Raw genomic sequence first — 24,845 nt, forward strand, 5'->3', positions numbered from 1 at the left:
TCAGTGGAGTGGTCGGACACATCATGCAATTTTATAATCAGGGCATGTTCTGTGCCTCTGAGCTATGGGACCTCTCTTTGCTAGCACAGAAGATATTTGCCTGATCAAAGTAAGAATTATTATTATTATTATTATTATTATTATTATTATTATACTCAGTGATCTCAGTGAGAGAGGTGGATTATCATCATCATAATCAATAATAATAATAATAATTCATCTCTCTCACTGAGATCTAAGGAAGATTACACAGTGTGAATGAAAATATAATATAATCGACAGGAGCAGGGCTTTTTTTCTGGGAAAAGAGGTGGTGGAACTCAGTGGGTTGCCCTCGGAGAAAATAGTCACATGGCTGGGGGCCCCGCCCCCTGATCTCCAGACAGAGGGGAGTTGAGATTGCCCTCCGCGCCGCGAAGGGCAATTGGCCATGAAATTGGCCATGTGACCAATTTCAAGAGGTTCCGAAACTTCGTTCCAACGCGTTCCAGCTGAAAAAAGCCCTGGACAGTAGCAAAGTACAGTCACGAACAACAATTAAGAAACAGATACAATAGGGAATAGTAGCAAAAAAATGTTATTACCAAGCTCAGAGATGAAATGTATCTGAAACAAAGCATAACTAATTTCCGTGGTATGTTTAGAAGCACGGAAGCTCCCTACTAGGCACGTATTTACGTCAGCAGATTGTGCCCAAGTAGCATAGCATTTAGTTCCTGTCCTTACCAAGGCATTTCTCTGAGCTATTTCTTATGAAATATCAAAAGATGGAGACTAATATTTAATTGTGGCACACCTTTGACAGAGTTAGCCACATTACATCCGTTTTGTCCTGTTCTCAGTAACAAGTTAACAATACTCGCCAATACGATGTGTGTTCCAGTGCAAACATAAGTGTTTCAGAGGTGCCACCACCAGATGGCAGAGGCACCCCACTGAATTCATGTTTACAGCATTATCTACGTGAGTTTTTTAAAAAGCCACATAGATGCCTTTTAGTGCTAGTCAGAAATTACATCTACTCAGTTCAAAAGTTTATCATCCCCTATGTAAATGTAAAGAAGACAGTACTTGGACAGTAAAGTTATTTATGATGCATTTCTCAAGTTTGATCTAGACATAGAGCCACAATAAGGAAGTAAGTCCTGCATTGTCAGAGTGCTGAGGTGAGAGAACAGACTGTACCGTATCAGATTGCAGGTGAGGAATAGCATTTTTCAAAGTTCCTCTGTGTTAATAATTCCATCCCTTATCTAGAACCTGTTCCCTGATGTGCTGATTTTTCATTTTTACACTCACAATTCTAACCACACACTCATCATTTTGCCACTTGAGAATACTATCATCTCATTCTGCGGCTTGTCTATAGAGCAGGCCAGGTTTTCAGACCGTTTTTCACAAGATAAGGGGTTCCACAAAAGCTTATCAGGAATCTGAGCTCTGATAATGGCACATTTCTGTTTGAAAGCAAGCTTTTCACCATTATTCATATCAACCTACAGCATGCAACTGCAGAAGAGTGGTGTGTATTTGTGCATAATGCAGGACACACACTCTATCCCAAATAATCCTGGTGGGCCTTCCTATTTTCTTATGCAAATGGACAGTGCACCCCAGAATCTTCTGTAGCACATGGGTTTTATTTATTTATTTATTATATTTATATTCAATTTATATTCCGCCTTCCCCACATCAGCAGGCTCAGGGCAGATTACAACAAAGTTTAAAATCACATTTCACAATTTATACCACTTAAAAACAAAAAACACCTTAAATACCATAATTAAAATACATATATACGTAAATGTAGACACAGCGGCACATAATCTGGACGACCGCCTTTTTAGCCATCTCCAGAGCATTTTGGTAGGGAAATATGTGAGAGATAGAAGGTGCCACTGGAAGGGAGGGCATATGCTATACTCCCCCGGCTAGGGGGCACCGCCTCGCATCAACCATATGCCTGGCAGAATAGCTCCACCTTACAGGCCCGGCGAAAAGCTCATAAATCTCACAGGGCCCTGGTCTCATTGGACAGAGCATTCCACCAGGCTGGGGCCAGGACTGAAAAAGCCCTGGCCCTGGTCGATGCCAGGCGGGCCTCCCTAGGACTGTTAGGAAGAAACTAACCAATGCTGGAATGTGAACTTATGTACTGAAGATGATGCTGTAAATGAATGGCTTGATAAAACAAGACAATGCGAAACAGGCTGTTATAACTGCTGGCGCACCCGTTGCCAACTGCCCAGGAGACCTTCCTTCCTTCTTTGGCTCCTGTGGCGTCCATTCCATCTTCTTCAGCCGATGGCGCTTGCCTGCAAAAAGAAGAAAAAACAGATTAATCATTGGACTTTGAGATGATTAGACTTGGTTATTACCTGTTCAGATGATGCAATTGTGGAAACTGAATTGTTAAGCATTGGTGATGTATTGCTGTCTATATGTATGGAGCAGAACAAAATTTAGAATCCTTTTCTAATAAATTGCACTATAGCACTTGCACTTTCATAGAAATTTAAAAAATAAAAAAATATTTTTGCAATTGGTCTCTTTGGACCTATGGTCTTTGTTAGTTTATAGGTTGCTGAGACTTTCCCTCTATTTTGTTGGATCTATTGTAGGGCCTCCCTAGGGCCAGGGATCTTTAATAGATGTTTATCACTCGAGTGATATGAACTCTGGGGTTCATATGGGGAGAGGCGGTCCTGCAGATAAGCCAGTCCCAGTCCGCATAGGGCTTTGTAGGTTAGTACCAAAACCGTGAACCTGATTCGGTACTCCACCGGTAACCAGTGCAGCTGGCGCAATACCGGTGTTATATGCGCACATATCGGCATTCTGGTGATGAACCACGACGCTGCATCTGTACCAGCTGTAACTGCCGGATCAGATTCAGGGGAAGCCCAGCGTAGAGTGCATTACAGTAGTCCGGCCTAGAGGTGACCATTGCTTGGACCACTGTAGTCAAGTTGCGGGATGAAAGATAAGGGGCAAGCTGCTTGGTCTGTCGAAGGTAACAAAAAGAAGACCTGGCAACCGCAGTAATCTGATCCTCCATTGTCAAGGAGGGATCGAGGATCACCCCCAGGCTCCTAACTCTCAGAGCTAGTGTAAGCACCGCCCCATCGAGTGCAGGAAGCTGGGGTCCCAAATCCACGTTTCCGCGACTCAAGTACAGGATCTCCGTCTTCGCAGGGCTTAGTTTCAGTTGACTTTGCCTCAACCATCCAGCCACTGCTTCAAAAGCACGCTTCAGGACAACTGGGGCCGATCCAGGCCAGCCGTCGAACAACAGATACAGCTGGATGTCATCTATATATTGGTGACACCCAAGCATGAAGCTTCGCACCAACTGGGTGAGAGGGTGCATATAGATATTAAATCATAATGGGGAGAGTATCGCCCCCTGCGGCACACCACATATTAGTGGCCTACAGGACGATAATGTCTCCCCCAGCGCCACCCTCTGTCCCTGATTGTGGAGAAAGGAGACTAGTCACTGTAACGCTGTCCCCTGAATTCCCACATCGGCGAGACGGTGGGTCAGAAGGTCATAATAGACCGTATTGAACGCTGCTGAAAAATCTAATAAAAACAGCAGCGGCGATCCTCCTCGATCCATGTGCCTGCGAAGATCATCCGTGAGGGCAACCAGCAATGTCTCCACCCCATGTCCTGGGCGAAAACCAGAGTGGAAGGGATCTAGGGCTGAGGTCTCCGTCAGGAAACTCTGCAGTTGTTTCTCTGCCGCCCACTCAATCACCTTACCCAGAAATGGGAGGTTCGAGACCGGGCGGTAGTTGAGCAGGTCGGCAGGGTCCAATGATGGTTTCTTCAAAAGGGGCTGCATCACAGCCTCCTTTAGCACCCTGGGAAAAACTCCAGAGCTCAAGGACAAGTTTACAATCGCCTCCAAGGAACCCCGTAATCCGTCAACACTGGTTTTTACCAGCCATGACGGACATGGGTCCAGGAGGCATATGGTAGGCCTCACCACCTGCAGGATCCTGTCCACCCGGAAAGAGGGCTAAAATGATCGAATATCCGCCCTGAAGACAGCCAAGGGACGTATCAACTGTACTGTATCAACTGTGGCCGGTAAGTCATGGCGAAGAGACAGGATTTTATTGCAAAAAAACCTCGCAAAAGCCTCACAGCTTATCACCGAATTCAAATTTTGACAGATCTGAAGAAGTTGTGTACCAGACAAGTGGTTTTAACCAGGGCTTTTTTTCTGGGAAAAGAGGTGGTGGAACTCAGTGATGGAACTCAGGACCGCACAATGATGTCACTTTGGGTCAGCTGGAACAAGGGGGGAGTTTTTTAAAGTTTAAATTGCCCTTGGTGAAAATGGTCACATGGCTGGTGGCCCCGCCCCCTGATCTCCAGACAGAGGGGAGTTTAGATCGCCCAGTGCGCCACTGCGCAGAGGGCAATCTCAACTCCCCTCTGTCTGGAGATCAGGGGGCAGGGCCACCAGCCATGTGACCATTTTCAAGAGGTTCCGGAACTCCGTTCCACCGCATTCCGGCTGAAAAAAAGCCCTGGTTTTAACTGACTTTTGAGGATGCTGCTGCTGTTTTGTCTCGCACCGGGGTTGGACTGCAAAGGGCCTTGCAAATCTTTTACAACTATGGTCTGTGTGAGAGTCTGGTGATTAATGACCAGAAATCTAAAATCTTAGTCTTCACCAAAAGTAGGAGATGGCTCCATTACAATGCTCGATCGATTTAATATTGAGAGTTAGAACCTTCTCTTATCTGGGGATTCTGTTTTTGGCAGACTTATCTTGGAATCCCCAACTCAGAGGGCATTTAACAAAGTAAAACCCTGCACAACTGCTATAAACAGTTTCTTCTATAATAAACAGAGGAAGTACGTTCCTGAAGCTGTGCAGGGTTTTAACTTGAAAGCAGTTCCTCTAATTCTTTATGGTTCAGCTATTTGGATTAAAGCCGTACTCAAAAATATTGATCAGCCCCTTGCTCAGTTTCTAATAATTTCAACAATTTTGTTGAATGTACCCTGTTGTATTTCAAATGTTGCATTGCAGGCAGCATTTGGCCAAACATCTTCAGAAGCAAGACCATGGCTCTCCACCTTCAAATTGAGATTAACATTTCTTGTTGAGGATAGCCTGTTGGATGCCTTGAAACGGGATACTTTCAAATCAGTTTCAATGAAAGTTTGGATGAGAAACTGCCACTAGTCGGTATGGTGACTAAACTTATTTTTGAGATGGGTAAATCAAAAGCTCTCTCTTTGATTAAAAAGTGCATTCTAGAAATCAATCTATAGAGCTCATCGAGTCTGTTCCCCCTGTCCTTTGGCATTACTCCTCCAAAATCTTTACTTCCATATATCTATTATATGACTATTCCATGCTATTACAGAGCTTTTTTATTTGCAAGATTGAATATTATACCTTCTATGGTTTTAAAAGGAAGATTTTAAAATAAACCTTATTCTGATAGAATTTGCCCTCCCAGTCTTAATGACTGATACATATTTTCCTGTCCTGCTTGAATGCTGTTTTTATGAGAATATCAGAGACTATTAAGCCATTTATTACTGATCAATCACTCATCTACACCTTGGAAACACAATAATGGTACAACTCCATTATTTGCCAACTATGTGAAGGGAGAAACTGAGCATGGGCGACCATCTTTGAAGATTTAGCCTATGAAGAAGTAAATCCTACGAAACGGAAATTGGAAATCTGCGAGCTAAAACCCGTTGGCTGCATGATATTTAAATATTCAGCTTCGGTTTTCCTCTATGATGGTCTTCAACCTGTGGACAAAAGGAAACCCATTGAAAGTGACCAATACTCTGTTTTTCACCAGTTGGAGTTCTTACAACATGGACTTGTGATCTCAATTAATTTTATGTATGTATTTATTGTATTTATATGTATATTTATTGTACTTGCACTTAACACTTTAGCACTTTGCACAATCAAAATATAAAAATTTAAATATTTAAATATGCAAAATATTGTTAAGTGTTGAATGACTGTTTGAGAAGTGTTTTCTCACCCCGGTTTTTTTTGCTAAACTTTCTGCACTTAGCAAAAACGGACTCACATTCTAGCTATCTGAAGAAGTGAGCTGTGACTCACAAAAGCTCCTACCCTACCACAAATTTTGATAGTCTTCTAGGTGCTACTGGACTCTTGCTCTTTTCTACTGCTACAGACAGACTAACACGGCTACCTATCTTGATCACACTTAGCAAAGGTAAGTTACATAATTAAATGAAATTAAACCAGATTGTGCACAATATGTATTTGTGGTTTCGTTGTGGAGCTGCCCTTAGGGGTCAGAGGTGAATTCTGGTTCCACCAGTTTAACAGGCTTGTACAAAAAAGAAGTGATTTGCTGTCAGAACATGCTAGCTGGGGAACAGCGAAGGAAGGAGATCTCGGCAATTTTTCAGATACTTATGCTTGTGGTCAGGGCTTTTTTTCTGGGAAAAGAGGTGGTGGAACTCAGTGGGTTGCCCTCGGAGAAAATGGTCACATGACTGGTGGCCCCACCCCCTGATCTCCAGACAGAGGGGAGTTTAGGCACGGAGGGCAATCTAAACTCCCCTCTGTCTGGAGATTGGGGGCGGGGCCACCAGCCATGTGACCATTTTCAAGAGGAACTCCATTCCACCGCGTTCCAGCTGAAAAAAAGCCCTGCTTGTGGTGCAGCAGAAGGTAGTAGCAAAACACCTCTGCTCATCTCCTGCCTTGAATATCCCGTGAGATGAAACTTAATGGGGTGTCATGAGCTGGCTGTGATCTTTTGTGGTGCTCATGTTAAATTGATTTTTGGGGTTCAATGTTAACTATGTTGAGAATTTAGAATGGGGAAAACTTTTTAACACTTATTACAGCTCTTCTGCAAAGTTTTTTTCATACAAGATTCTACAAGACAGCTTCCAAAATAAAAATGTTTCACAATTTCCCTGCGTGTACCCATTTGGCAGGCATTCAATGACTGATAAAAATTATACATAACACTATAAAGAATTTTAGGTATAAAAACAAATAAATAATGTTTACTCAAGCTTCAGGAACTTGATCCTCAGAGCCAAGCTACAGGTGACGCCTGACACAGGTTGGACACTTGTCAGCTTCCCTCAAGTTTTGATGTGAAATGTAGGCATCCTGGTCTTGCAGCTGTAATGGACAGCCAAGCTGTAAAACGAGGACGCCTACATTTCCCATGAAAACTTGAGGTAAGCTGACAAGTGTCCAACCTGTGTAAGGCATCACTTGTAGCTTGGCTCTCAGTTATGCTCTTGACTGACCAGAGTTGGCCATTCTTCTGCTTTAGGAAATGAGAGAACACTTCTTTCCCATCTCCTCCTTAAATATACCTACTTTTACCTACTATGCAGAGGAGGCAGCTTACAGCTTTTGAAGGCCCAAGCCATAATAAAACTAAAATAATATAAAAACTCAATGTTCATGAAAACAATCTGCGAAATTTATCCAATGCCAAAAAATTAAAATCCTGACACCCCACCAGCTTGAAGTCCAGGTCAAAGGGTCCTTCATGTCCTCCCCATCGGTCCCAGAAAGAGGTAAGAGAATATATATTGTTTTTAACAGAGTCCTTGAGAATGTATTACTTAAGTTGTAAGCTGCCTGGAGCAGAATGCTAGAGAGAGAACATAAAAGAGAGAACATAAAACAAATGAATAAAAATGATAGACACAAAAGAATGCTTCGTTTCTTTATCGCCCACTCCACACAAGATTATTATTCTCTTCTTTCAGTACAAATGTATTACTTCAATTTGCTACAGTAATGTAAAGGAAAGTGCTTTGCTTCTTTAACTGACCATGTAGAATACCTATCCATAAAAATGAGCTCTGACCCATCAAAGCTTGTATTGAAATCTTGGTACTGGATAAAAAAAAAAATTGGATAAAATTACATGGAGAGATACAATAGATATTAAAGTTTAGCTTTGAGTTGAATCCAAAAAATATGTTATTAAATATCTTACCAAGTAATATTACCAAAAGGTAAAAACTGTGAAATTTGCATATGCAGCAAATGAAAGAACTTAGTCCAGATGAGATTGAATGGACAAATTGTAAGAATATATCTTTATGGCTAAAATAACTTTATATGCATAACAAACCAACACAGGAATTCCAGGAAAAATGGAGAGATTTCTTAGAATACATAGCTGGAAGTTAAGAAATATTCCATCAACAACAACAACAACAACATTTAATAATAATTTCAACAGCATCAGCAATAACAACATTCAATTTATATATCGCTCTTCAGGTCAACTTAACACAGAGCAGTTTACAGAGTGTGTCATAATTATACCCACAACAATCTCCTTGTGAGGTGGGTTGAGAGAGCTCTGAGAGAGCTGTGGCTGACCCAAGGTCACCCAGCTGGCTTCAAGCGGAGGAGTGGGGACTCAAACCTAGATCTCCAGATTAGAGTCCTGCCGCTCCTAACCACTACACCAAAGTTTTGTAATGGATACAGATCAATTACAAAACTAAGATTTTAAAAATGTGGAATATAAAATGTGATATATATGACTGAACATAGAATGTTGAGTATAAAACTTGCGGAGAGGGAGAGGAGTATTATGGAAATTAGCTGTGTCGTGATACATCTTGCTTGTATTTTTTGCTGTAGCTGAAATCGCTTATTCTGTATTCGGTTCAAGATCCTTTATACACTTTCAAATGTCTTTTTTCTTTTTCAAATAAAGTTTATAATTTTTTTTTTTAAAACTCGTATTGAAACAAATGCTTCTAAGCCTTTAGGCGCCATTTGACCCTTTCCCCCCCTCACTCGACAGCGGAGAGGCGCGCTCCCGTGGCGCTCGCACACCCCCGCCTCTGCCGACGACCGTTCCGCTTGAGGCGCGAGCTCGTGAACGCGCTTCCCAACCGAGCGCGGGAGGAGGGGCACTACAGGCTGTCACGAGGACACGTGACCTAAGGGGGGGCGGTTGGCTTTGCCTCCCGGCGACGGTGCGCACGCGCGTCTCTCCGGCGCCGCGGAGGGGGGCGTGGCGAAGGCGGGCGGCGCTTCCTGTTCCTCCTCCTCCTGTCAGAGCTTTTCCCTTCTCGGGGCCGCTCCCGTCCGAGGGTCCCTGCCCGGCGACGGGGCGCGCATGCGCGGGCGAAGCGAGCCGGCAAGTGGTCTCCTGCCGCCATGGCGCCCCGGCGGGTGAGTGAGGCGGCCGCGATTGGCCGGGAAGGGCGCGCGCGCGCGGGGCAGGCGGCGGAAGGCGGCGGAGAAGCGGCCGGGCCGGGCCAGGCCTTCGCGCGGGCGGCCCCCCGCCTGACCTCGGGCAAGGGCGGCGTGAGGAGGAGGAGGGAGAAGGGCCTTCGCCGGAGGCTCGCCCCGTTTCCTCACAGGGCGGCTGGCAGGCGGCTCCCCTCCGCCTCTCCCGGCTAGACCGAAGCCGAATATTGTAGGAAAGCAGCCCCAGCTCCATGGGGGCCCCTTCATCCGGGGCGACCCGGGATTTTGTACCAGTCTCCCCCCCCTCCGCGACTGTATTTGATGGGACTCCTAGGTGCCCCCCCCCCCAACAGGGTTGCTTCTTTTTGGGGTTGTCTGGCCTCCTTTATTCCTTTCTGGTGAGATGAAACCCTGCCCTCAAGTCATAGCTGACTTATGGCGCCCCCTGGCAGGGGTTTCATGGCAAGAGACTAACTGAGGCACTTGGCTGTTGCCTCTGTTGATAGATCAAGATGGATAGCCGTGTTTATCTGTAGCAGTAGAAAAGAGCAGGAGTCCAGTAGCCCCTAGAAGACTGACAAAATTTGTGATGGGGTAGTCTTGCAAGTGCAACTGGACACTTGCTCTTTTCTTTTGTTGATAGTCTCACATAAAGCACAGGCTTTAGGAATAGTCAGGTAAGGCTGCCTTCAAAAGCGCAGGATGAGGAAGGGATTTTCTTTTGGCCCCACCCTAATGGCAGAGAGGCATAGCAAATGAGCTGCCCGTGACACCCTAAAAGTTGAACAAACTCTTATTCACAGTTGATGGGAAAGGCACAGAGTGCCCATGCAAGAGGGTGTAGAATATGTTGTATGCACCCTGCATGTGCACCCTTACAAATAAACAAATTGGATTATTCAGGATCTCAAAGACATGCATAGATACAGAGGAGTTAGCCGTGTTAGTCTGTAGTAGCAAAATCAAAAAGAGTCCAGTAGCACCTTTAAGACTAACCAACTTTATTGTAGCATAAGCTTTCGAGAATCTAAACTCCTCTCTGTCTGGAGTTCGGGGCGGGTCCACTGGCCATGTGACCATTTTTGCTGAGGGCGATTTAAACTTAAAAAAACTCCCCCCTTGTTCCAGCTGACCCAAAGTGATGTCATTGTGCGGTCCTGAGTTCCACCACCTCTTTTCCTAGAAAAAAACCTCTGCATACAAAGTTTTGCGAAGTAGAAGTGTTGTATTCCTCACCCCAGCTTCTCACAGACAGCATCAGATCCAGCAAACCTGGAGTTAATTAATGGGAAGGCCTAAAGGCCTCCTTTCACATTTGTTTCTTGCTTGGCAAATGCTGAAGAGGAGAAACTTCGATAGCTCACAAAAGGGAATAAAGTTCATAGCCTTTGGCCTCATTAGGAGGACAAGGGGAATGCAAGCAATCGGTGAAGAAATAGTAGTTACTTAACTCCATGCAAGTTGTGGAACACCTGTCAAGCCTTGCATATGTTGTAGGCCAAAATTAAGTTTGCAGGTTATGGTAGCGCAACAGAGAAAGTTTGATTAAGTGTCAGTTGTTTCAAACGATTGACACAGGTGTGCACTGACAGATATAGACATTCTTGTAAGGCTGTCATAATGAATGTGTAGAAAAGAGGCAGAGGAAAAAGTGGCGCTCACACATAGTCACAGCTCCTGGGACATTCCTTGTTAGCTGTGCAAATTTGGCTGCGGGTTGTTCCCCCTGTCCTGGCTGGGTGAACCTGCCACAGTGCTAATGAACTTCAGGGACTGAGGGCTCTCTTGCCTTCAGTGATAGCTGACCAGACAGAAGGAGCAGATAGAGAAGAGAGGTGGTATATACTGTAATAATTAAGATGTGAGTCATGAACTGGTTCCAGTCATCTTAGCCAGACCTCACCTCTTAATATACCTTACAGAACTGTTATAAGCCTAACTGCTTGTCAGGTGGTTCGAATGCCCACAGTGTTCTTATGTAAATGCTGGATGATCTACTGTGTTTGTTTGTTTAGCTAAGGTTGCTTGAGAGAGCTGCAGAGGGAGAGTTTGGAAATGTCTGAGTGTATAGCCATTTACGCATTTAGAAAAGTGTGAGCATTTATTTAGGAAAAGGAATAGCAAAAAGCTTGCTGCAGGTCATAGGTCAAAACAGAAAGTGCTGGCTTGCCTTCTGCCTCTCACTTGTTGTGGTATCCCATAGCAATAACTCTTAAGAATTTATAGTTGGGGGAACTGTACAGATGCGTACTAATACGAGCATTTCTCAGGGTGGGCACACATTATTAAGAAATGCCGTTTCAGTGAAGAACATAGAAGATAAACCTCTTCATTCTCAGCCAATTAGGAAGAATTTCCACCCCACAACATAACAACATGAGGCTGCCTTAATGCACGTTGAGATTCTAACAAGGAATGCTTGCAGTGCAGGCGGAGAAGCAGAGCTTATGAATATGAATTGTGAATAGAAGAGTTTCAATAATAAGCTAAATCCCGCATTCTCCTTTTAATAGCATGACTAGTCATGCAAAATCTTAGGTTCTTTTGACTTTTATCTCTGTTGCTGGGTGGGGGGATGATAAGAGGCTTGAACTTGACATTTGAAGCACAGAATTAATGATTTGTCCTAAATCCTATATCATAATAAAGGGTTTGACAAAGAATAGAAAGAATGAGGGGTCAGAAGGGTGTGGGATCTGTTGGGAAACCTGACAGATCTGCAGTCTACACCTCAGCTGTAGCTGTACCCAGCATAGAACTTGGCCTGCATTTCATGAACCAATAGCAGGTGCGGCTTGCAACTGAAATTAAGCGTAAACATTACAGCTTAAAGTAGCATATGCATCCTTGCTTGTGTATAATGGAACTGTGGTGCATAAACTGTTCAGTTTACTGCAAGAAAATATATTGAGGAAGAAACAGTGGTAGAACTAGTAGCAGCTTAACTTTTGCACTGTTTGTCTAAAGTGCTTTCGGCAGGCCTTGACAAATTTTCTTTGGCTCTAAGGAGCCAGCCCAAAAAATTAGGTGCCAGGGTTTTGTATTTTAATGACAAAATTTTGTAGTTATTGCAACCACAAAACTTAATCCAAACCTCTTCATGGTTTCTTGTAATTTTATTAAAAAGCCTATGACAAAAGTATTATAATATATAAATAAATATAGGGGTAACCCTGGTTATAACTGCAACAGAAAGCTAACCTCTAACACTAGCCTAACTTTCCCCAATTTCTCATAATTCCATTCTTGCTTTAAAAAACTCTGTTTAATTGAATATTGGAGCCACTATAGAAAGTAGATGGTTAAGAAATGAATTCCTCCACCATAGTTGTTTGCATATAGACAGGCAATGACAAGCACTTCATTTTTATGTCGTACAACAAAACATTCTGATGCAAAATGATAATTGAGATGTGAGTTGGGACCAGCCAGCTTTTTCGCTCACTCTAAGCCAGTTCTCCTTATTGCAGCTCCTATTCCTCATGGCTTTTATTTATTTATTTAATTCAATTTATACCCCACCCTCCCCACAAATGCAGGTCCCACGATCCCAAACATAGCCTTGTTGGTAAGCAAAGACTTCCTCCCCTTTTTACCAGTGGAAAAATTGGTTGGATACAACCTTTCTACTTCCATTGAGAATTGCTGAGACATAATGCAATAAAATCATTAAAGTCAAACACCAGGCGCCACAATGAAATTTCTAGGTGACCTGGCGCCTGGGATTTCTCAAGCCCTGGTTTACATGACTAGGGGGCATGTCCAGAGTGCCTTGGCCCTGCATTGAGAGTATTGCTTTGTCCACTATAGGAAACAGAGTTAAAAGAGAGCCGTCCCACTCCTTCCTGACAACTATTTGTTCCCCAGCTGTTTTCTCACAGGATGGTTCCATGCCCATGGTGTAATATCTCTAAAAAATTGCATGGTAACCCAGACTGGACACTACAATACAGGAGTTGGGAGGTTACCATGAAAAAGCAACTGGGGTATGTATAAGGTGATGTGCAGGCTGGTCCTTAAATGTGTGCCTTTCTCATGAAAAGGAAAAGTGTTTATGTACTCCTGTGCATTATTTAAATATGTGTTAAACAGTACAGAAATATGGTTGCATCATCCAGAATAACTCCTCCAGGTGCACTTGGCAAATGGCTTCGTCCGTGAAGCACTGGCAAAGTTTTCACTCCCACCCATACTAATTTAAAATGTTTATATCACACCTTTCTCCCCCAAATCACCAAGACAGTGAGCAACAAAATAAGGGTGGATTTGATTTAAATCGAATTGATTTATATCATGATTTAAATCATGATTTAAATCACTAGTCAGTAAGACCTGATTTAAATCATCGTTTTCTACATAAAGACACCTCACACTTAGCTTCTTGTAGAGATCTTCTATTCATTGATTTTTTTGAAACTTAGAATTTAAGAGGTAAGGGGTTGGTTCTATGTGCAAAGATTTGCAGAGGAACAATGGGATTAAGGTCTTTTTCTCAACTGTGTATGTTTATTTTATAGCCTTTTTTTCTGTGAAGAAGAGACATGTAATCTCTGCAGACAAATTCACAGTTTTGAGAACTGTAAAACCAAGCATCTGTGATATCTTCCAGATAGAAAAATTGCTCAATAATCTTACAGAAACCTCTGGAAGAGCATGACATTGTGAACGGATTAATGGAATTTGTTTACCAAAAAAATTAAACATTGCATGAATATACAGCCTCATGCTATGTAATGAAAAACTAATCCTTATTTCATGATGACTAATCCTTATTTCAGACCTTTGGACTATAATGTATCTTAAGTAAAAAACTATCTTTAGATATCTTTTTCCTCAAAAAACATTTTATTAAGAAAATCTGATTTAAGACTCCTTTCACACTCACAGTTTAAAGCGCCATTTTTGAGCAGTCGCAGTGGCTTTGGCTTGGCACCGATCCTTTCACACTTCTCAGCAGTTTCTATTCTTGTCATTCCTTTCAGACCTGCCTCGAAGCCTCTGTTCAGTTGCGGCCTTTCGGGGCATTGCAGTGCACGTCACCATTTTTTAAAAACTTTGAGCATGCATAGTAACATTTCTACATCTTCTGACTGACAGGCCCCCCCTGTGCTCACCCACCCCCACCCCACTCTTCCAAAGGAGTAAGGCAGGACTTCATTTGCACGGCACCTTTTTTAAAACTTTGAGCATACGTACTAACGTTCCTGCGTTACTACATCTTCTGACAGGCAAGCCTCCCCCCATGCCACCCCTTCAACCCCCCACCTCACTCTTCCTGGCATAAGGTAGGACTTGCTTCCCCAGAGGTAAGGCACGGTGCGGGGGAGCAGACTCATACCCATTGCTGGTTCAGCTGAGTGTGCAGCAAGCTAGGGCTTGGCTGGCATGCCCACTGTCCTCTGCAGCCGGACTGCGGAGCACAAGAGCTGCCTCATCCGAGCCCCGGCTCGCTGCATGCTCAGCTGAATGCACAGCGAGCCAGGGCTCGAACGAGGCAGCTCATGAGAGCGGCCGTCCCAGCCAAGCCCTGGCTCTGAGCACACAGTGAGCTGGGGCTCAGATGAAGTGGCTCAGATGAGGCGGCTCTTGTGTAGAGATGGGCATGAGCCGGAAAAAAACGAAACCATGTGGTTTGTCAAATTTCACGAACCACGAACTTTCATGAACCTGGTTCGCAAACCGGTTCATTTGGTTCATGAAAATGTCACATCCAGGTCAGAAAATCATCACTTCTGGGTCAGCAGAAGGTCGCTTCCAGGCCAGCAGAAGTTCACTTCCGGGTCAGCAGAAGGTCTGTAGGAAGTTCATCCCCTGTTGCCTAGGAAACTGATTGATTGGCACCAGGCTGTCTGCAGTGACGAACCAAAAAAACGAATCAAATGAACCAGCCTAAAGTTCATGGCGGTTCATCAGAAATAGGATCTGGTGAACCGCTAACCGGCCTGGTTCATGCTTAATTTTGGTTCATATTTCGGTTTGTGCCCATCTCTACTCTTGTGCTCCGCAGCCTGGCTGCAGAGCACGAGAACAGGGGTCCCAGCCAAGCCCCGGCTCAGTGCATCTCAGCTGAGCCAGGGGTGGGTATGAGTCTGCTCCCCCCCCACTATGCCTTACCTCTGTGGAGGGAAGTCCTGCCTTATCTTGGGAAAAGTGGGGTGGGGTGGATGGTTGAAGGGGCGGCATGTGGGGAGGCTTGTCTGTCAAAAGATGTGTAACACAGGAACGTTACTACATATACTCAGAGTTAAAAAAAAAGTGCCGAGCAAATTGAAGTCCTGCCTTACCACTGGGAAACATGGGGTTGGAGTGGGTGATTGTCAGGAGGGCTGCAGAGCAGCCAAAAAAGGCGGAAAAGGAGTTCAGAGAGCTGAGTTTGGTGGGTGTGGTTAATTCCACACAAACCAATCAGCTCCCAGGGAGAAGGAGGGGGGAGCACTGCAAAACGTTCACATTAGCATTAATCGGGTCAGCCCCGACTGGGCAGCTGATAAAAATTAATATTGCGGTATGTCCGCTGGGAGAAAAATCAAGGTAATGGGGGGAAAGAGTGGCACCGCATCCCATGACTAGCTTGCAAGTGTGAAACCCCTGCAAACCTGGGATGCGGAACAGGTATGGACACACTTTAAAATCCTAGTGCAAAAAGTACCTAAATTTTTTAAAAATCCAATTTAAATTAAAAAATCCGATTTTTAATTTTTTTTAAATCATTGATTTTTATCCCCCCTGAACAAAATACAATGTAATACAATAAAAAGTTAAGAATGCAATATGAAAATGCAATATGAGCAGTTTACAAAGTATGTTATTATCTTCACAACAAACACCCTGTGAGGTGGCTGGGGCTGAGAGAGCTCCAGAGAACTGTGACTAGCCCAAGGTCACCCAACTGGCTTCAAGTGGAGGAGTGGGGAATCAAACCCAGCTCTCCACATTAGAGTCCCACACTCTTAACCACTACATCAAACTGGTTCATCTATGCAGATGACACCACATTACTAGCAGAAAATAGTGAAGACTTGAAACGACTACTGATGAAGGTTAAAGGAGAAAGCGCCAAAGCAGGATTACAACTGAACATCAAGAGGACAAAAGTAATGACTACCGAGGAATTACACAATTTTAAAGTTGACAATGAGGAAATGGAAGTTGTTCAAGATTTTCTATTCCTTGGCTCAGTCATCAACCAACAGGCAGACTGCAATGAAGAAATCAGAAGATTAAGACTTGGAAGAGCAGCTGTGAGGGAGCTAGATAAGATCCTTAAAGATAAATATGTCTTTCTGGGAACCAAGATCAAGATAATCCAAATTATGGTATTCTCCATTGCCATGTATGGATGTGAAAGTTGGACAGTAAAGAAAGCTGACAGGAAGAAAATTGATTCATTTGAAATGTGGTGCTGGAGGAGAGTTTTGTGGATACCATGGACAGCCAAAAAGACAAATAAGTGGGTACTAGATCAGATCAAGCCTGAATTCTCCTTAGAAGCTAACAATGGCAAGACTAAAGCTATCGTACTTTGGTCACATCATGAGAAGACACGATTCTCTGGAAAAGTCAATAATTCTAGGAAAAGTGGAAGGCAGCAGGAAAAGAGGAACACACACACACACACCCCTCCAAGTAATACAGCCTAAAATAAGTAGTGTAAAAAGAGACCAACTAAGTGTTACAGTACTAGTAGAAATTGTTTCTCACAAAAGCTAATAAACAGATAAATATCATGTGCGAGATGAAACGCTGAGAAGAACCAAAATAATTAAACAAAGGCCAACAGTTAACTAAACGTACAATTATGCCCCACTTAACCAATTGTTAACTGAAGCACAAATATCTTCAGCTGTGAATGAACCAACAGAAAAGATAGCACCAGACAAGTCATTCCAGGAAGACGCCTCTTCTGTTCTTTTCTCTTGTGTCATGGAATCATGGAGTTCTAGAGATGGAAAGGGCCATAATAGGCCATCTAGACCAGTGGTCTCGAGTGCCTGGTTTCCAAATCCCTGTAGAGTCATGATTTTTGTTGCCTTTTGGAAGAACCTGCCACTGGTGCACAGAGTAAGGAGAGTAAGGCTGCAATGCTTTCTGTGTATCATTGCATGTGTGCTGAGAGAAGCAGTAGATGAGGTCTCTCTGTGGGTGAGCAAGATTCCTCTAAGGTTAGTTCCCTGCTAAGGTTCCCTTCCTCTTGCTCAGCTTGTGCTTCCTGTCTCTAGCTTACTAGGTCTGCTGCCTACTGTCCACATTCCCTTCATGTGCAAATGTAGTAAAGGAAGCTTTAAAACTACTGCCGTGGGAAACAAAATGTTGATACTAAGGAAATAGTTCTGAATGTTTAGGATTTACCTCTTGGAATGTAAGCGTGAGTAGGGCTTGGCCCTGTGTAGAGGAACAATCTGAGAACGGTCACTGTCTTGCCCACTCAATCAAATAGTCCCACTTTCCCACCCCATCCCAAATGTCAGCCAAGTTTGCAAGCTTGGTGGTATAAGAGGAAGAGAAATAGGCACGGATTTTGCATAAGTAGTTATTACTTAGCCACCCTGTTACAGTATGGAGTTAACTGTGGGTAGTCGATCACAGGAATTTCTGGTCCTACCATTGTAAAGATGTCTGTAAAGTAATTCTGCTGCTGTTGCTCAGGACTTTTTTTCTGGGAAAAGAGATGGTGGGACTCAGTGGTAGAACTCAGGACCACACAATGACGTCACTTTGGGTCAGCTGGAACAATGGGGGAGTTTTTAAAAGTTTAAATTGCCCTTGGCGAAAATGGTCCCATGGCCAGTGGCCCCGCCTCCCGTGGCGCGGAGGGCAATCTCAACTCCCCTCTGTCTGGAGATCAGGGGGCGGGACCACCGGCCATGAGACCATTTTCAAGAGGTGCCGGAACTCTGTTCCACCGCGTTGCAGCTGAAAAAAAGCCCTGGTGCTGCTCATCTGCTGGGAGAGAATGAGTTGCCCATTACCACAACAGGTCTAAGATTTGTTAATTATTACATGTTTGGTTTTTATCGCACCATTCCTCAGAGTTCAATCTACTCCCCAATCCCCCAGCTGCTATGGGAGGAAATGTTTGTATCGAGGGAACACTAACTTTAGAAGAGAAAACCTGGAGCAAAACTTGACACATTCAAAAAGTAAAAAAAATTTGCCCCCCGATGGAACACTGAAAACGAATCCTGTGAATTTTTTTGTCCTTTGTGCTGAGTGAACTGCTTTTAAGACAAGATTTTCCTTGCTCAGAATGTGTAGACTTTAATGTAAGACAGTGTACAGTATTCAAGAATAATAATCCTGTGCATATTGACACACAAGCAGTTTTCAGTGATATAATCATTGTTTCAATATAATTTATTATTGTCCAAAATTAATATGCTATAATGTGTATGAAAATACACTACTGAATAGTTCAGTGTTTTCACAGCTATAAAGTTTAACTCAGTATCCAAATATGCTAATATTGACTGTGTGAATCTGTTTCGCTCCAGATAACATGCTTTGTTTTGTTCATTACAAAATGTGTGTATTTTGTTTTCAGCTTTGGTTTTCCTACCTCTCAGATGGCAAATACTAAGAGTCGTGCGTTAAGCTAGATTGCAGCTCGCTCATTCTCTTTAATGTTGGGCCTGCTTGCAATTTTACTTGTACAAAAATGAAGCATGTATACTTTAAAATGTCAGAAATATGCCAAATAGTACAATTTTATATGATAAATAAGTTATACATGATTACTTTTATGTTGTTAAGAAGTAAGGTTAGGGCTGATAAGAATGTACTTGGTATATTTCATTTTCCCCAGAAAAAACGTTTCTCCCCCCCCCCCCCATGCCTTTGAAATTTCTGGAGACATTATATCTGTACCTGTAAGAAAGAACTTCTGCAGGAGTCTTGCAAACATAGGTACTGAAGCAATGACCAATCAAGCCTGTTCTGAAAGTAGTCCTTTGAATAAGCGAGTTGCTTCCCCAGAGCTCTTGATAAAGTCAGGAAGTGAAATCACTTGAGAACGAGGGTGAAACTTGGAGCAATCTATTTGTTTAGCCAAGTAGCAAACAATAAAAAGGGAATGAGGCTTGCAAGTTTGTTTGTTTGCTTTGAAGGCACAGCCTCCGTTCAAGTGGCCCTCCAAACATGGGCATGCCTGATAACTTACAAATTCCACCTGACAGTATTTACCCAGTAGTAAATATATCTTTCGCTAGCTTTAACCCAAGACAACAGTGAACAGAGTGGAGTTTTCCAGAAAGGACTTTTGTCACCCTGATATATAAACTTTACTGTTCATGGCAGATAAAATCTGGCCCTTGAACAAGGAAAAGGGAAAGCAAGTTTCCACACACACACACACACACCCATTCAGTGTATGTCTGTGCCAGCAGGAGTCTTGCGCTAATTTTTGTTTCTTGTTTATAGAATTCTTTTCAAGGGAACAGAGTTGTTCTTTAGACTGGGCCAATTTAAAAGGATGTACATAAATACACCTATGCATACATACCCAAATAAGTATGAGTGTATTGGCCGGGGGGACCCATTTCAAAGGGTTTCTTGGAGCTCTGTAGTGCTTGGAAAAGTATTGCTTGCTTGCATACTGGTGGGGAAATTCACTTTTTCAGCACTGTTGTAAAAAGAAAATCCAGAAGCAGAGGAGACACAGAGCAATTGTTGGGATGAATAACATAGTACGATACTACTTTGGGTAAAACAGTGGGATGTTGTATGACAGGTTTCTTTAATCATGCTCTAATTGCCAGACTAAAATATTTGACATGGGGCAAATTGCACAAGCTGATTCTAGTATACTCATCTGTAAAGTACTGGAAAAAGAATAGATGCAGACTAGAGATGGGCATGAACCAGAAAAAAGTGAACTGTGTGGTTCATGGTTCGTCGCATTTCACGAACCATGAACTTTCATGAACCTGCCCCGGTTCACAAACCGGTTCTTTGGTTTGTGAAAACGTCACATCCAGGTCAGCAGAAGGTCTGCAGGAAGTTCATCCCCTGTTGCCTAGGAAATTGATTGATCAGCACCAGGCTGTCTGCAGTGACGAACCAAAAAACGAACCAAACGAACCAGCCTAAAGTTTGTGGCAGTTCGTCAGAAATGGGCTCTGACGAACCAGCCCAGTTTGTCATGAACTTTGGTTCATATTTTGGTTCATGCCCATCTCTAATGCAGACAATACTGTCAATGCTTTTTAACGGTTAATTCAATGTTTTGGTAGCTAGAAGCCTTTCATACATAAAAGAATGCATACTGAGGTCAAGAGTTTCATTAGGGACCTGAAACAACAAATATACTCACGGCACCTTAAAGACTAACACATTTATTGTGTCAGTTTTTGTGAATTAGAGCCCACCATCAGATGAATGAAGTACTGTACTCTGTTGGTACGTAAGTTCATTTGCATACACACACTTAGAAGGAGGGGGAGTTATTACAGTTTTCTTTGTAATAAAATCTCTGTTGCTCTTGTTTCTATTTGTAAGGATGTCAGGCAATTCTCAAGAGACTTCACTTCATGAGTAAAAGTTCTTTATTGATAAGATGCCAGTATCATACACTTACGCCATCCTTGCTAGGATTGGTGGCTATAGACAAGTATCAAGGAGATGTAGGTTCCCCAAGGCTACTCCTAATTTCCGCCCCCTTTCTCCTAACAGTCCTCTAACTATGCAGACAGGAAAACAGGCTGTGTGATTCATGGACTTCTCGAGATCAGGCAGGCTCCCAGACTCGGCAGAGATTACAACAGGAACAAACACCTCCCATTCTCAGTTTCCCACCCCAAGTTCAAATAACAGAATCACCCCCAACAGCATCAGTTTCGGCTGCAGGGGGATATTGAATATGACAGGTGATCTTGAGCACCTGACACTATTTTTGTGCCACACAAACAATAGTGGGACCCATTGTCCCTCTCTCCAAGTGTGCACCTCTGATTTCCCTAGTTTACTACCAGCTCTGCCCCACACAGTTCCAGGTTCCTCCTCCCTCTAGCTTCACACACACACACACACACACACACACACACCCTGCATTGTCTGCCTGGCTGCTGCTGCCCCTTCTCTAGGTCCTGGGCATTGCCAGTGTTTGTGTGCCATGCGTGGCAAACTGGAAATATACCTAAGGTCCACCAGTGTCATTTTGCAACGTCTGTTCACATGCGGACATGGCTTTTAACTTTTTGTATTTTATAAAACCCACAAAATAGCTTTCTTTTTTTAAAAAAAAGAACACTAAGGTTTGTGTATAAAACTGAGGGTTCTCCCCACCCTCGATGGGTGTTTCAGAACCCTAAATGTAGCTGTGACTGGACACGTTCTGCAGATTTGGCTGCTGTGGGAGTCAGCCCTTAACTAGTACATATATCTCCTATCTCCAGTTTTGCACATCTGATGTAGAGGCCTCAGGCTTCTCAGAGCTTATGCCACAATGTATTTGTTAGCATTTAAGGTGCCACAAGGCTTTACAGACAACACAGCACACGTGGCTACCTGTTTCAAATTAGGCACTTAAATTTTTTTCTAAGCAAAATGTTCAAATGAGCTTTGTTCATTCTTTTCCCATCTTGTAGGAGAGGAGAACACTCCTATGAAGACAGAGCATTCAGCATGATGAATTCAAAAGACCTTGTCCTTCAAAAGTCAAAGACGGACCAAATTGGCCATCACGTTGTAAATGTGAGCTCAGGCAAGCATTACTTCTCTGGTTACTGTGCAGCCATCACAAATGTCGCCGTCACTTTCCCCCTCCAGAAAGTCCTCTTTCGTCAGCAGCTGTATGGCGTGCGAACCAGAGACGCAGTACGTCAGCTGCAGAAAGATGGCCTCAGAAACCTGTACCGAGGTATTCTTCCTCCACTGATGCAGAAGAGTACAACCCTGGCGTTAATGTTTGGTCTGTATGAAGACTTCTCCTCCGTTCTCCTCAGTCACGTGAGCACACCTGAGCTTTTGACCCGAAGTGTGGCAGCTGTGCTTGCTGGGACTACAGAAGCTGTTCTCACTCCCTTTGAGCGTGTCCAAGTGCTCCTTCAGGACTACAAATATCATGATAAATTTACAAACACTTTCCAAGCCTTCAGGGTTCTTCGAGAACATGGGATCAGGGAGTATTATCGGGGGTTCGTACCCATCCTGCTTCGAAATGGTCCCAGCAACGCACTTTTCTTTGGCCTTAGAGGACCTATCAAGCAGTGTTTGCCTGAAGCAACAACTTACAGAACTCATTTGATCAATGATTTTATCTGTGGAGGGCTCTTGGGTGCTATGCTGGGATTCCTCTTTTTTCCACTGAACGTTGTGAAAGCCCGCATGCAGTCGCAGATTGGTGGGGAATTCCAGTCTTTCTCCAAGGTCTTCATGAAGATTTGGCTAGAGCGTGATAGGAAAGTGACACAGCTCTTCCGAGGAGCCCACCTCAATTATCACCGGTCCCTGATCTCCTGGGGTATCATCAACGCAACCTATGAGTTCTTGCTCAAGTTACTATGAAAAGTGGAACCTTTTGTGCATGCTCCTTTTTTCTCACTTGGACATCAGCCAACATTGAGCAGTCCGTTTCCAGGGCGCAAATGAGTCATACACAAACTTGCACTAAGTACAGTGAGCTCTGGAATATCTGGGAATATTATTTGCAAAATAATAGTAGGTAAGAATGTCAGTTGTTTGGTTCGGTGCCTACTTAGTTCAAAATATAATTGCATTCAGTCTTATTAATGGCCTTTAAGACTGTGGGTGCGAGTGGCAGCAGTATGGCTGGAATGGTGGGTTTCCTTACGTGCGAGAATGATAAAAGGCGGATTAACCCACAGCTTAATCAGCTGATCTTTGTGTTGGCCTATACACAGCTCGCTCCAGATCACCTTCAGCTTCCTGTAACACTCCTGGTGATCCAAAGAATGCACTTTGAAGAAACGTTAACGGGACGGAAGATGCCGTTTAATTTCTGTTTGGCCTGCTTTGTAACATACTGGCGGCATGCTGTGATAAGTGGACTTTGAGCTCCCGTGATGCTTTTTTTCCTCTTTGAAAAGAGACTGCCAAAACTGAAAGAGAAATCTAAACCTTAAAGAGTTCTACAGACTTGTCAAATCACTTTTGCCAGAAAGTTGAGACAAAGGGCATCTTGTCAAGATTGAATATTTAATTTCAGAAACTGAGTTCAATGTAACTCCAGTGGCAGATGTAACTATTCATAAACTGGGTGGCGAACGCTGACTGCTGAAGAAAAATTGAGAAAAGCTTTATTACCTGAAAAGCTTTACCAGTCTCCTTCGTGCTATACAGTCACCTAACTTGTCAGTGTAGATATTTGCTTGTCCAGTATACTACCAATTGGTTGGTTGCAAGTGGGTAGGCCTCCCAGAGGGTGGTTTTCTTGTAACCAGCTTTAGAAAATGGGGTGTAAATTCCAAATGACAGCATTGAATCAGAATTGTTTTAAAATCCTATTGATTATAATAGGATTTGAAAAGCATTTAACTCTTGCTGGATTGTACCCTGTGTTGATATTTTTCTAAAATTCTGGCTGGGCTAATCAGTTTTCATGTCTGGACAACTTTTGAATGCTCTGTTTGAACAGGATTTTGGCTGACATCAGCAGAGGCACATATTGAGGTGTTAACAGCTGCCCTTTTCTGGGTATTTTGATGGGGTAGAAAAGGGATCATTTGAGCTGCTTCCCACGCTGCACAAATACGGACAGAGCTGCTCCCTCAAGCCCTTAATGTGCATCCTGAGGAAGGAGGCCTGCCCACAGAATCTGCCCTCCCTGTCTTTGCAGGAAGCAGATTGTATAGCTGGGAGCCCGGCCTTGTGTCTCACCTCCGCTGTGGGCAACGTGTGAAGTGGCCTGCAGCGTGAGTGGAAGAACCACATACACACACATGGAAAAAGAAAAAGTACAAGTCAAGAGTAGCTCTCCCAAGCATTATAGTTGGAGCTGATTTTTTTTAATGTTCATTTAATCATGCTGACAAATGTACCTGTGTAAATTCCAGAATTCGGGGAGGAGGGAGGGGGATTAAATACAGAGAGGAGAGATGCAATGAGGTCTCAAGATAAATAGTGAGACAAAAAAACAGCTCCCAAAATAATGCTTACCTTATTATGTGACTGAGGATTTTTGTATAATTTTTTAATGTCAATAGGGTTTAATATTTTCCTATTTGTACAGGAAAATATTTTCCTATGTGTACAGGAAAGCTTTCCCAAGTGAACTGGTTTGTCCTCTTAAGTGTTAAAGAGTTTGTTTGTTTTTTTAAATGTAACTAACTTTTCAGCATCTGGACAGTACAGTTTTCACCTCGCCTATCATCCACATGACAAATTGCCCTCAAGCAGACAATTAATCCTGACTGAACCTTTAGCATTTCTTGATCCTTGTACTGTACCCACGTGTGCCGCTTAGCTTCACAGTCAGATTGCCAAGCAAAAAAAGGAAGAATGTTTGATATATTGAATGTTGTGATTACATGCATTTAAAAATGTCCAATTGAAAGTTTGTTACTGGTAAAATCATATTTTACCAGGGCATTTTGTTTTGTAACTTTTCCTTGATGGAATAAAACAAAATCTTGTTTCCTATAGTAAAGCATAGTACTGATTCCCCCCC

At 43.2% G+C, this 24,845-nt stretch overlaps 1 protein-coding gene across 2 annotated transcripts; it reads left to right on the forward strand.

Annotated features, from left to right (window-relative positions):
• The first annotated feature begins 830 nt into the window (after positions 1-830).
• SLC25A51 (solute carrier family 25 member 51) lies at positions 831-24,764 on the forward strand. Of its 2 annotated transcripts, none has more exons than XM_054987498.1 (2): positions 831-1,200; positions 21,805-24,764. In XM_054987498.1, exon 2 carries the CDS (start codon positions 21,842-21,844, stop codon positions 22,721-22,723), a length of 882 nt encoding a protein of 293 aa, XP_054843473.1. In that variant the 5' UTR covers positions 831-1,200; positions 21,805-21,841; the 3' UTR covers positions 22,724-24,764. The 2 variants fall into 2 exon arrangements, with proteins under 2 accessions (XP_054843473.1, XP_054843472.1); XM_054987497.1 differs by lacking the exon at positions 831-1,200 and adding an exon at positions 9,098-9,205.
• Positions 24,765-24,845: the final 81 nt, after the last annotated feature.

This window comes from Eublepharis macularius, chromosome 8 (assembly GCF_028583425.1).
Source record: "Eublepharis macularius isolate TG4126 chromosome 8, MPM_Emac_v1.0, whole genome shotgun sequence".
Lineage (NCBI taxonomy): Eukaryota > Metazoa > Chordata > Lepidosauria > Squamata > Eublepharidae > Eublepharis > Eublepharis macularius.